The sequence below is a fragment of the Falco biarmicus genome, chromosome 7 (genome assembly GCF_023638135.1).
Source record: "Falco biarmicus isolate bFalBia1 chromosome 7, bFalBia1.pri, whole genome shotgun sequence".
Classification (NCBI taxonomy): Eukaryota; Metazoa; Chordata; class Aves; order Falconiformes; family Falconidae; genus Falco; species Falco biarmicus.
Window position 1 is genome coordinate 55,890,904 of NC_079294.1, and position 14,418 is coordinate 55,905,321.

Sequence of the window (14,418 nt, forward strand, 5' to 3'; positions counted from 1 at the left end):
TTTTTCTAGATATAATATAAACAATCCTGTAAGCGTATTTTCAACTGCCTGCAGAACAGATGGTACGTTGTTCTTAATGGAATGTAATCTTCAATAGCAGACACACCTTAATTTTAGTCCTACTGTTTTTCAGAAGCATTGAGAGCTCTACTCCTTGCAGCGTGCTACGTACTTAATGGAGCAGTAGCAAGCTCAAAAAAATCCACTATGGTGACAATGCATAAATTAAAAATGTAATGGAAAAATAAGACCAAGGGAGCACTGTCCAAAGCCTGGCAATATGATCTTACCTTACAAATACCATGCAAACAGGAACTTTGTTTGCAAATGAAAAACTGTTGCAATGGAAGAACAGGAATAAATGTAAATGCAAACCTTTGTAAAGTCATCAGGAATCTAATGGAAATCTAAAGTTTGTGAGGAAATATTTCAATCCAAATAGAAAGCTGGCCTAACAAAGCTGAGTTTATCAAACAGCAGATGAATAAAAACTATCACCTCAGGTTTTCAACCAAAAATACTTTATTGCCATCCCACCCTTGCACTGACTAATTAGACAACTGCATTTCACTAAATTACTCCATTAATGGAATTGCAATCAGCGCTTAGCAAGAATAATAACTGATTGTTGCATGTCTTTCTAAGGATCCCAGCCAGAGATAGAAGAGATTGATTCTAAACAAGATTGGAATTACTTAGCCTTGAAGTACCATGGCAATACAATGCCACTCTCTCTGAAACTTAGTTGAGATGCATAGATTTTAATTTACCTTTGCAAATCTTCTCATTAAATGAGATAGTGCTTCTGGATTAGGACATTCCAGTTTCCTAATAATCTCAAAGCTTTGATTGAGCTGTGTGAAGACATCAACCACAGAACAAGAGAAGAGGGCATGATCTGATGTTTGCTGAAACTAGAGAGAAATGTTAAAATTAGTTAATACTTGTTCAGAGATCAAAACTGTACTAACTGATTTTCTTAGCCTTGAAATTCTTCCTTGTGTCATAAAACTTTGTACATAAAAAATAAATTTAAAAAAGTCTTACTGATAATACTGAGAAATGTGGCTTCCCACATTTCTATTACTTTCAAACCTCTTAAAAATAAAATTCTCTTTCATGACGTCAGTACTACATCAAAGTTAGGTGAAACCACAGATTGAAGTCTATGGGGAACTCGGGCAGATGGAATTAAAGCAGGAATTTATCCATGGGGTTATCTTCCCAGAACCATTACTGACTGTATCTTGTGAGTCTAACTCCGATACTGTGGGACCAAATGCACTTCTGGTTTTGCAGTACTAAATAATTGTCTTAATACTTTATTTTCTTTAAAAAGTAAAGGCTCACCCCATCTTTTTTGTCTCTTTCTAGTGCTCCATGAAGAAATTCCATTGAGACATCCTCATTTTCATCCAGCCACTGAATGACAAATGGTTCAAACCACCTGAAAATTAAAAAACAATTCCGTAAGGTAAAGTAAGTAATGTTTCATAAAGACCCTGAGAGGAGAGATGCCATATCACCCAGTAGTTTGGCATCTTGTGTCTTCACATCTGTTCTAGTTGTTAAAAAGTCTATCACCCTAGAAGAACTTTTCTCATCAAAGACACTGGCTGCCAAAAGGTCTTTCAGGCTTCAGTTCCACAATGCTTTAACTGGTCTATCCTATTCATGCAAAATTAGCAGTAGCCACCAAAGAAATGCTTTGCAGGTCATCATATTCTGCACGTTTATTTTTATTTAAGAATGTGTCTGTTATCAATATTGGTTCTTTGTTAACATTTATTTTTTATTTGTATGTGAAATAACTTGGATAAAACTATGCTTTAAGAAAACATTAGCTGTGTTTTATTTTTCTTCATTTTTTTAAAAATCAACACAATAACAGGCCCCAAACCACCTCAGCAAATCAGTAGATTTGCAGAAGATTAAGGAATGAGATTAAGGATAGCTCATATAAAAGGACAGGATTAGATGTTTTAATGGCAGGAGGAAAGGTGAAAACGAAAACAGCAGCTGAATATTAACCCAATGAAGTAAGGATAATTTCAGTAGCATATCCCATTAGCATTGTGTTTTTACCCAAATTTGGGTATGAAACAAATGCAGGGTTCTGTAACTAATACTGCTGCTGTTCCCACATTTCATACCTTCCTCAGGCACTTCTGCCCAAAATATTTTGTCATCTGTGAGGACCTGTAGTTACAACAGTTGGATAAAGTATCCTATTAAAATAGTTAATCACACTTTCAATGCCTGGACTATTTGATTTGATAGAATGAAAAATTAAAGAGGAGGAATGTGAAAAGCAAAGGGCTGTCAGAGCTATGCACCCTGAGTTCTTGCACAAATGTGAGCATAAATATTTGACCAAAATAAACCTTGCACCAAGCCCAAACTCCTGAAAGCCTTGCCTATACACTACTTACAGGGAGTATTCAGGCACTGCGTCCTTGAAAGCAGAGAGTTCTCGCACATATTCATTATAAAACCATTTCACTTTGAAGTGCAAATTCATATAATCCGTGCTTTTGCATAAGCGCTGCTTTTCATGTTCTGTAATAGGAGTTGAAATAAAAGCATTTAATAGCATTCTAACAGTAAATAACATTCTTGTGCCTCAGTGCACTAGTGACATAATAATACAGTACTTGCATTTTAAAGCACAGTTGGTTTGATTTTTTTAGCAGTGCTAGTACCCACAGTTTAAATTTTCAGGTTCTGAGTACCCTTAGGGAAACCAAACCAAACTGAGCCAAAGACCAGACCACAAGTTAGGCTTTTCAACTCTCTCCACTGCTGTGAGGAAAACTCAAAAATTTGCTGAGTTCCTGTTCTTCAGGTTATTCTTCGGTTGTTACAAAACAGTTCAGAAGCTCTATCAGGTGTCAAGTTAAAAAAGACAACGATAGCTATGTAGCAGCCAAATGAAGTAATGTATATTTATGCCATATATATGCCAAGTAGCATATAAATGCCAGTCCTATATGAATCTGTGAAATTTGCACTAGTAAATGGGCTGCATTTATCACATAAATTTAAGAAAAAGAAAGAGGAGACTCCGCTGCTCTACAGCCATCTGATTTATACGTGGCACAAATAAAAAAGCTGCTTTAATAAAGCATTTTTGAAGTTTTTCAAATAGGCTTCTCCACCTTCTCAGTGTCCTCCTGTTTTTAACATATGGGATATGCAGATGACCATGGATGGCAGGAGCCATGAAGCCACCTGTAACCACCTTCTGCATTTTTAAAGACTGATTTGATTAGTTTGGAACAAACGCCTGTCTTTCTTCCAGGATTATGGTCCTTATTTTAGCTTATCCACTATGCTCTGCAGTCTTCCCCATCCAGCCTGTTCAGATCCCCGGACCACTCTGTTCTTCCACTCCATCAGCTAACTGGCATTTCATCCTTGCTCAAGTCTTCAATTTCCTTCACCCACAGCAGGAAGCCATGGATACAAATCTTGGACAGAGTAATCCTTCTTTCACTTACTGCTCACAGCCTCCTAAAACCTCCACAGATCTCATCTGTTTGAGGTGCCATGTCGCTTGCACATCCTTCCTTAAGCAAGAGATAATCTCTCCTTTTCCAGGTCCCTTAAAAAGTGACCTAATACAGATGTTTGGCACAAATGCCATTCTTGTGTAAATAGTATGTATTAAGAGCTTACCTCTTTCAAAACTCCTTGCTCTTTACTTCTGCTTGCATCATAACATAGTATTACAGAATTTTTTCATATATATTTGGATGTGAGCCTGATTTTATATAACAACAGGAGCATCCCATCCTCTGTCACACACACTCCTGAATGTATCACTCAGTTGTCTGTCAAGGCAAATGCACTATGAAATACACATTTTTCAGATCCGACCAGGTACATTAATAGGAAATTTTTAGTTGTATTATTATGCCAAATCAGCACTTCAGTAATATCACTGAGCCATACAAGAAATAAATATTTTGAAAGCATATTATTATGCAGTGAATTACTGAGTTCTGTGGGAATCAGCTTATCAAGTGCCCCTGTGGGCTTTAAGCATTATGTTAGCACTTTCACCTTCAGTGCCTTTTCATCCTTCTCCAGAAAAATCAGGAAATCAGTTTCTGTCTAAATATTGCATTTGTTAATGCCCAATTGCTATCTCAGAGTACTAAAAATTCTTCCTAGCATAGTATCATTGGTTACTAGCCTTAAACATAACCACAGAGAGAAAGATGTATGCCTACTCTAATGGTTCTTACTTTCTACAGACCCGAGGAATCTTATTTTTTTATTCTGGTAGGAGTTTTTCCACAATCTATTATTGTAGACAGCTAGATGACCAAACTCATCATTGCTCAATAAAAGCTAGTTCTTACAAGTGAGACCAGAACAATTACCTTATTGCTGTCACATTCACTGCAAATCTACTGCTTAAGTCATTTTAAAGAAAAATCTGTCATATTGCATCCCCAAAGAGTGGCATTTCTGAAATTAATAGCATTTTTTCATTCAAGTGTTGCATGAATGGGTTATTTGATTATACAATGCAACTTAAGAATGTTTGCTATAGTATCACAAACCAATTCAGTTTTAGAAATTAGCTGCTGCCAATGATGGGCAAACTTGTCCAGGGGGTACAACTCATACAATGCCATTCACTGACATTTTGTTAAGTTTAGATCTAGGTGATAACACATCAGAAATGCGCACAAAAGTAATTCATGAATAACTGGGGTTTTTTTCTTCAGGCTGTCATATCTTGGAAAAAAATATTTTAAAAGACCCTTCTAGGATATTACTTGTAGTTACATATAAGTGAAAAATGCATCCGGAATCCTTAATATTAACCTATGAGAACATCAGAAGATACTTCACATGATCTACAAAATAATTTTGTATCCTTGCATATTACCTCTTCAGTTTATATAAACCAAAGAACAGAGGAGACAGGTGCCCATATGGAGTCAGCCCATGACAATTTTAACTGGATGGTATTAGATGGGTTTATCCACCGTAACCATGGATTTTGGTTAGACAGCATAGGAACACCACTGTAGGCATTCTGAATTTCAATTAGGACCAGACTGCTTTCTTAACTTCTGAAAAATGTGCACAAGTTAATGCAAATGTGAGAAAACATAGGATATATTTAGGCAGTTTGGAGATCTATGTCTTTTTTCCTGGAAAGAAAGCTGGCGCCATGTTTTCCTATGCATATATATCCATTTTGGACTTCCTAGAAGACAGATGTAGTAGCTGTGCAATACAACTCTTTGTAAAAAAGTCCACTCTTGCTTTGCAAAATTATCATACTACTGAGTCAGTCTTGAACTAAACCTGCCAATTACACACTGTGCAGATATGCTCAGCAGAGATCATGACCAAAATACTAGACCTTTCTCAGACTTGATTCTAGATAAATGTAATCTCCAGTATAGTAAACCCAATATTATTAATCCTTTTTTGTGCTGCTACTTTTATGAGATGTTTTTTTATATGCATCTGTTAATCTACTGAGTTTCTTAACAAGGACATTTGCAGTTCCCACTGCTGATAATGGCACATTATCCTATATGATGAATCAGTGAAAAAAAATACTGATAAGATTTCTGTAAACTGTAAAATTTTGTAATCTTTGTGTAAGGGGCACTTTAACTGCTTTTATCTATCACAGTTCCATTAAGAGTATCTTTTTTACAGAACTGATTACACTGTGGGGTTGTGGTTTTTTTAGCATCTGCTTAGGGGTAACGCTCTAATGCACATATGCGTTCCACAGGTTTTCAGTAACAGACAGTGTAACTGCAACTACAATGAAAACTGTATGAAAAGTCGTTCCATCTTAGTTGTACAAATTATGATTACAGTAACAGAAGACTTCCAGTAAGCAACACCACTGAGGAAAAAAAAAAATAAAATCTGTTCAGGTGTTGTGTAACCAAGAAAGAAAATTTTTTAAAAGACTTTATGTAGCATGCATTGTTATATGCAGTGTGTTTGGTGTATAATGAAATCAGCCATGGACCTGCTAGCAGATAATCTAATTGCAGGCAATTGTTCTTTTACAGAAAAATGTATGAAAAGACCTTGCAGAAAGGGCTTTTTTTTAAAGTGCTCTGTAGAGAGACAAGGTACTTTCCTCACAGGTCTGTGACCAAACAGCAATGCTTTGGAATCATGTATTTCTTGCTCGTTTTTCCAGTAATTACTGAGGAAACCAGAGAATATTTTCTTTAGGCAGCAAACAAAGAGAAACTGCAATACAACTATTGTGCTTTGGTCCAGTGTTTGTAGAGTCATAGCATTTTGTCAATTAAGTTATAACGATGACTTATTAAGCAGAAACATCTACATGACACTAGGGACAATGTCATTTAACAAAATGGAATAGAATCTTGTTCACTACAGAATCCTCCTTCATTTTTAACCTTGAGGTAATAACATGACTGAACATCCATGTAATTTTTATATATATTAGTTGCTAAAAAAGGAAAAAAAGGGTAATTGAACAACTTTCATAGAAGACGACCATTTTAAGTATTCAGGTAATCAACTTGATATTTTGTTCAAGTCTAATTTTCCCTTATTTGGGAAGCTAAGAGCAAATTTTTTTTTTATACAGCAGTTTCCTAGTTACTGTTTTTTGGAACAACATGCAGTTAAACTGCTTGAAGGGTTCTAATGAGATTGTTTTAAAGAATATTGGAAATCCTTATGAACAAAAAACTGCAAGAAGGAAATTTGTTTATAAAACCCGAACAAATTAACTAGATATACATAAATATGTAACAAAAAGGCCGATCCAGTTTCCAGGCTTTAAAGATAATTTTTCAGAGATTAATAACTACTGCAAAGAATATTTATGTGTAGCAAATTAATTACATCACAGTCAGTTGGTTTGACATTACATACACACCTAACAAACTGTGGGTTTATTAAAATGGCAGTAACTGAGACTAAGCATAAGGGAATTGTGTCTGGATTAACTGTGATGGATTATTCCCCATCAAAACTCAGATGCTATTTTCAACCATTGTGACGTAACTCCGTATTATTTCCCCTAATTACTTATCCATCATTCTAGAGACTACGAGCTGCATATTTTATCTATTTCTTTCACAACTGTTGTTTCAGAAAGCCTGCTATTTCCAAACTTTCAGTCGCATCATTGGGAAGTATTTGCATGGCACAAATGGAGTATGGCTAGTGGAAGAAGAGCTCTTAAGGAAGTCCTATGAGGAATGATACTGATTGAATATAAATTGGTATTCCTCCCTCTGAATCACTGTGGAAGCATCACACCAGTATGATGAACCTACGTTTTGGACAGAAGTAGAAGTTAACCCTTTGGGCATTTGATCCCAATGCAATTTCCCTATAGTACAGGGGCTGCTGGCTATGCCATTGCCTCTTTTAATGCGAGCATCATGCTTACAGTGCTCCAGACTTAATCCCTGTGCTGCTGAACTGAACTGGAAGACTGATTGAATGTAACATACTGGATCAGGCCACAAATGAAGAAAAATGTAAACTTAAACAAATTTAATAACCAACTGAGGCAGAAAGATTACATTCTACTAGACAGCTCATCCCAGGGTTCTCGTACTTTGCTAAAGGCAATGGAAGTCACTGGTTATTAATTGAAATACACAGCAGGACACAACCAATCGATAAATATGTATAATTTGTATTGCTCTTGATAACGTGAAATACTACTGGCCTTTCTGAAGGGGCTCTTTGTGTCAAGATAAATATAAGAAACCAAAATTTGAAAACCTTCTGCTATTATCTCCTTTTTTGGACTGCACTTATAACTGATTTACAACTAAAACCCCCTCTAATTCTCCTTTTAAAAATATATTGTATCCTTCATAAGAGACTTCTACATATTCAATCTTTTCTCTGCATTTACTTGGAAGTTTTCACCAAAATATCTTTGAACACTTAACAAACATAATGGATTACACCTTGAACATCTCTATGAGGTGATTAAGCTGTGCTATTACATTTTACAAATGTGAAGCTGAGGCATGGGGAGACCAAGTGAATTTACTAATGGAACATACATAAACTATGAAAGGCAGCGTAGACCTTATTCAAAGATTTCTTAACCACAGAGTCACATTTCCTCACTGAACAGAGACCAGGGAAGGAAGGCAGACTGTCTCATTCTGAATTGTGAGAAAAAATGGATTTACAGTTCTTTTTTTTTCTTCTCATCTGCAGTGGAAGCGTACTAATCAATCCTTGACTTAATGCAGTGCACTTTAAAAGCTGCTATGACATTGCCCTTTATATTCAAGGAGGAGCTGTCAAAGTGAGCGGTTGCTTCACATTTCACAGCAGGTACAAGCGAGTTGAGAGCCACCTGCTTAGCATCTGAAAAGGCAGAGCTGCACATTGCTTTGAGGGAGAGGTAAACTGCTTAAGTAAACTTCAAGGGCATCAAATACCAATGTTACATACTATCTAAGAGATGCAACGTGCAATATCATGAGAGATGTGTGAATCTGCTGCAAACAAGCCTATTTCCTACTACAAAACATTGCATTTGCCATTTTTTACCTGCTGTGTTATTATATTGCGTAAACATTTCAAATTACTTTAGGCAAATTCACTTTGGTATCTTTTTAACATGAGTTGCTTTTTTACTCCTTATTGAAAATTTAGCCTATTAGTCACAGCAATTAATTACAATTTCACAGTCAAATGCTTCCAGAAAAGTGGAACATGCACTCACGATGCAAGATAAGCAGCTTGATTAAGTGTACACTTCCTCTGTCCTGCCTGCAACTAAGACAAAGAAAAATGCCAGTACAGCAAATAATTTAGTAAGATCAACCTCAGTATAACTTTTACCCTTCAGTATCACATCAGAGTGAAATTTATGTACCATGAAAGGTAAACAGATCAATAATATTCAAAGAACAAACACTCGGAGTCAAAATTCTGTATCTGGATATACACAGCTACAGAAGGAAGTAAGTAATTGCTTCCAAAGACAAATAATCTGAATTGTGCTTTGTTACTGTTAGTGGAATTCTTGCTTTGTGCATGAATTAACCATGGAAAGCCTAAGGACATGCAAGCTATGAATGGAGCAGAAGTTGCCCATCCTATATGACATGAGATTTATGACGATAATTAAAGGCCTAGTTCTGAAGAATATAATTTCAAATACTTTGTACTGAAGTTTCAACGTTTATTCAAAGTAATCACACAATCAGAAAGTAATAGAAGACGAAAAGCAATGCTGGTATAGGAGTCTAATTTACATTGATTAGGCTTCCATAAACCTCTAATATGTATAAAAATTGCAAAATGAAGAGAGAATATGCATGATTCTTGGGAAATTTTATCACATAATTAAATGCTATATTTTAATGATTGAATCTGGGAGGGAAAAGAAATAAAGTAATAACGTAAGCCTTAACTGTATTGGGTTACTGCCGAATACCGCTGAAAACCGCTGAATACTCAACTTTGGATCTTCTATGTAATTTTTATGACAGGTTACTTTCATTTACTTATTGTTTCATTTTTTAAAAATGTATCTTTCCATAAAGGAAACATTTAGTCTTGATTCTCTGCTCTTTGCCTTGTCATAAGAGTGCAAAGTGAGCATAAAACATTACCAAATAGGCATGGTAGCATTTTATAAGCAATTAGTAGAATGAAGTACAAAACAGGAAGAATCAGGCAGCAAGATAAATGTGAGGTTGCGCTTTAATAATTAACTGTGCTGTACCTGGCTCTGCCTGTAAAGCAGAAGCAAAGGCAAACCCAGAGGTGTTCTCTAATTGTTAACCAGCAAATTGCATGTGAGGCTTATTAAAAGATAATGTGGAAACAAGCACCTTTAATGGATTTATCCTGTTCCCCTGGGGATGCTGGAACCAGTATCCAATATTTAGTTTAGAACTAATGTATTCGCCCATAAGGGGAAATGTACCTCTGTATCTACAGAGAAACAAGAGACTAGTGAAACTCTGTATGTGGGAAAAGTCCTGAAAGTAAAAGGCTGAGTCTTCAACTTAAAACAGAGGCTGGGAGAGGAACAGAACAGTTGTTTGCTGAATGAGGAAAGATTTTATGAAGCGTCTTAGTGTGAAGTTTAAGAATAGGCAGGATTAAAAATAGCATGCAGGTTGCTTGTTATTTTTAATTTTCTCTTACTCAAATGTTTTACTCTACTTGATAAAGAAAAATAGTTTAAGAAAGCTGTCATTGGTTACTGTTTCTAGAAGGACAGAAGTCTAAAAAATAATTGGATTCACAGGGTGTTTAGCTCACAGAATTCACGAAGAGGTGCAGCAGCTGGGTTCCACTCCTACTCTGCGGATATTATGCAGCTCCACTCTGACAGAGATGAGGGGAAGAAACCCCTCAAGAAATAGGACAGGGAAACTCAAGTCCTAGCTGCCGGCCTACTACATGACTGCATTTGGGGAACGTCCTGTAGGAAGAAAAGGATGAACCTTTTCTCCAACCAGCAGATGCAGAACTGCACTGAACAATGCAGGTCCTGTAAATGACTTACTGTGGGGACAAAGTCACAATTTTTTTTTTTCCTTCCCTCTCCCCACCCCCACCCCCCCCCCCCAAATGATTCTGGACAAAAGACATAACTAGTTTTTGTAAAAGTGCAAGCTGCAGTGAAGTTGTAACATCTTACTGGTGAAGAACAGTAATCAAGGACAAGAAGAAAGAAGACGTAAGTTATTCTTCTGGGCTGAGATACCTAATAAACTACAGGAGGAAGCCCTGGCTGCCCCTGGTATGAGAGCTCTCTCCCTGCTCCTGTAAGTGATATAACAGTCCCTTCAGCTCAACAGAACATTTCTCTCTTATTTGCCTACTGAACTCACTGGTGTCTGGAAAGGACTGGGCTGTGTGAGCTATAAATAACTCATAATTATAATCAATTTAGGGTTCATTTAGTGCACCATTTACAGTCTAATAAGCTATCTAGCATGGTAGGACTAGCATACGTTGACTAGTAAAATTGTCTTGCTCACAATCAGGCAACGTTCAGGAGAAGTTTATACACAAATGTTTTACAGTCAGTGACTGCCAGGGTAAGAGCTAATAACAATGTTTCAGGACAAGATTAATATTCAGTGGTTAAAAAGATTACATAAGGCCAGAGTTTTCATTATTAAATATATGGGACAATATACACTGCTATTATTGAGTGACAACTTTAAGACTAAATAATGAAGTCAGGCATTCACTGATGCACTGCAATTTTCTAGTAACATCTGCTCCTATGAATACACCTACAGTCAGACATAAAGAAGCTTTAACTTATTAAGATTACCATAGACCTGTACTGCAGTGTAAACACTCAGTAGCATTTATTATTGTTTTTCTGGTTCAATATATAAAATTAAAGGAAGTGTGTTAGGGAATGACCAAATGTTACAGCCGGCATGACCCCAAGTACAAGTTTGTGCCATGCTAGTGATCTCTGAGGTAGTCCCAAGTAAGATGACACATTGATACAACAAAATACGATGCCATGAAGAAATACTAACTTAACTCCTGGGAGCAGTTCAGTCCACTTAATCTGTCTTAATTAGCGGGTCTAATTAACTTCAACAAAATAGTGCCATTTGGTACGGCTACAGTGCTTTTTAGGCAAGCCTAAGGATCTCTGTGTTGCATGTATATAGGTACTCAGCTGGATTTTCATACTCACAAAGCTCAGCTCTCTGGCATGTACAGGATGCAGCTGCTATTAATATCACTGCCTGTTACTCCGACCAAAGAACACTTGTAACGCCCCTCTTCCTCCAATTATGTTACATTCAATCTGATCGATTATCTGCCAAGGGATAATTTTTTATTAACTCCAACCGTAACCACCTTGTCTCTGCCTTCACAGTCTCTCTGAATCCCCTCTGACACTACATACTATTCCTCAGGTCTCTGGAAAAATTAGGTTGGAATTTTGTTGAAATTCAAATATTTGGTGAAATGTGTGAATGCAGAATGAGATTCAATAAAACAAAAGCTTGCATTTTAATACTGAAGAAACCCTGCATTCTGGTGGATGCTGCCCTGCTCTCCTTTCCATAACCTCAGCCGCACCTCCCCAGATCTGCTCCGTAGTCTCCCTTTAAGTCAAGAGTCTATTCTGTCTTAAGGGAAACTTCGTAAAGCTGGAGTGAAAATAGACTTGAAATCTGTGACCAAATGGTGTGACCTTTCTCTGGGCAGCATTAGCCTTGCTTTTTTTTTTTTTTTTTCTTTTCTGTGCTGTCCCTGTGCACAGCATCAACTCACAGAGCTGCTGCTTCTCTTTCAAACCACTTTTATCAGTTTCTGTCATGAAAGAGGAATCTGTCAGAGAAACAGGAAGATGATAACTGCTTATGTATCGGGGACAGCAGCAAACTTAAAAAAACCCTACATTAAAATGGTGTAATGACTTTCTTATTCTTCTCCTGTTTTTACAAAGCCTGACACTTCAGAGTCTTCACTCTGCAGGATTGAGGCTGTTTATTACTGTATTTACCCAGCAGCTCATTCATTTCTGGCCTGATCCTCGTCTTGACTTCTGGCCACTACCAGAATTAGATTGTCATAATAACAGCCATTAGAATGTTCTCTAACAGACTGGATAGCTTTGGACATTTGATGTGACCTATTCAAAAGTTAGAGATACAAAAGATCCAAAAAAGATATTTCTGAGAATGCAGAATAAAAAAAGATAAATTTGTAATTGCATGTCTAATTTCAGCTCATTACTCTGTCATCATCTTTTAACCTTCACATCTTCATACTTGGAAAGGAAAAGATTTCTTACCATATGAAGTCAGTAACAAATCACTTGCACTGCTGGTGAAATTCTCTCTCTCTTCTCATTTGTTTGTACCAAAAATACAGAATAATTTGAGGACCAGACAGTACCAATACATTAACATCCTATAAACTCAGATATGCTTGTGTAAACTAATTGCCAAACAACAATGTATAATCTATCACACAAATCACTGTTGCTTCACGAATCACCTGCAAAGAAGGAAAAAAAAAAAAAAAAAAGAGGGCCAAATCTAACAAAGTCAGCTCTCAAAGAGAAACGTGGTACTTTCTCCATGCAAAATCTATACATGACGATAATCCCAAGCTCCTTAGATCAGAAAAAAATCAGAACCGGTGTGAACTTAATTTGTTAATGTTTGCATAAGACTTTTAACACTAAGCAAAGGCTGAACTTAAGGTGGAAGAAAATCTAGAATGACACGTTGAACTCAATACCAGATTTCAGTACAGCAAGCCGTTTCCCCCGGCAGCAGCCATCTGCCCTGTCTCATGCATATTCGCTGCCTTGGTGCTCATAGAGACACGAAGCTGCTGTGCTCTTCTCCAGCCGAAGGCCACTGCTAGGAAAGCTGCGGTTCCCTCTGCCTTCCCCATGTCACAGCAGCAGCCTCCCAGCAAGGCTGTCCTGGGTGAGGATCAAGGGAGAAGGCCAGGCAGAGCGGTGCAGTGACGGCTGGTGGCTGGCTCACAGTGAGAGGACACAGCCGGAGCAGCCACTCTGAACCGCGCTCAGGAAAAAGGGGGAAAAGGAATGCAAACGAGATGTTCCAGTGTTAGTATTCTCTTAGAGAATGGAGTTATGACATAAGCATTTCCTGAATTTAAGATGATGGGAGTGGCTGGATACATTTGGGAATATATAAGGCAGGAAAAACTAGAATCATCTTGGATGAGCTAATTTAATCTTTATCATATCAGCAATCCTTTTGCAAACAATGTTGTACATTTCATTGCTTCTTGACTGGATGCAGAAAGGAATCAACTCTATAACAAAAAAGATGCTGCTTCAGGAGATTAATACTAAATGGAATCAGGCAAAGATTGCATCCCAGCCCTGGACACTACCTATGAACAGATGGTAGCCTACGTTAGTAACTTGGAAGGCGAGACTGGCATAGCAAATGCAATGCATTTTAATGAACTCCATTAAACCCATGAGGATCGAGTGTAACCACGTTTAAGGGCTCGCTCCCAATCTTGTAGAGTTCAAAGCAAAAAATGTTATTGCCATTAACAACTGGAGAATCAAACTCAGTTTATAAAATATCCATGGAAAGCGTTAATGATTAAAACCCAGCAAAGCTGGAGAGAAGCAGCATGCTAATCTGTATTTTGTGACCAGATTTATTGAGGTTCCTGTTTAGGAATGAAACCACAGAAGGTGAAATTATGTATATTTATAATAATTTATAATTAATTTAAATGCCTCTTAATTACTATTTATACACAGGAACTGTTTCACTACTGATTCTTGGAGTGACTTAGAATTTCTAATGACAAAAATGGCATTTGCTTTCCTCAGAAAGACAGTATCCACAGCAACACTGAGATGAGACAGTATGTAGGGACTGGTTTGGAATAGAGACGGAAAGTCAAGTG

At 37.0% G+C, this 14,418-nt stretch overlaps 1 protein-coding gene across 2 annotated transcripts in view; it reads right to left on the reverse strand.

The window, feature by feature from the left end:
• UNC13C (unc-13 homolog C) overlaps positions 1–14,418 on the reverse strand; it is a 178,726-nt gene that overhangs the window by 42,827 nt on the left and 121,481 nt on the right. For both annotated transcript variants that reach the window (XM_056347091.1, XM_056347090.1), the window contains exons 18-20: positions 2,433–2,559; positions 1,351–1,447; positions 771–914 (exon numbers count right to left, since the gene is read on the reverse strand). In XM_056347091.1, coding sequence (XP_056203066.1) covers positions 771–914; positions 1,351–1,447; positions 2,433–2,559 — 368 coding nt within the window. The remainder of the gene's footprint in view (positions 1–770; positions 915–1,350; positions 1,448–2,432; positions 2,560–14,418) is intronic.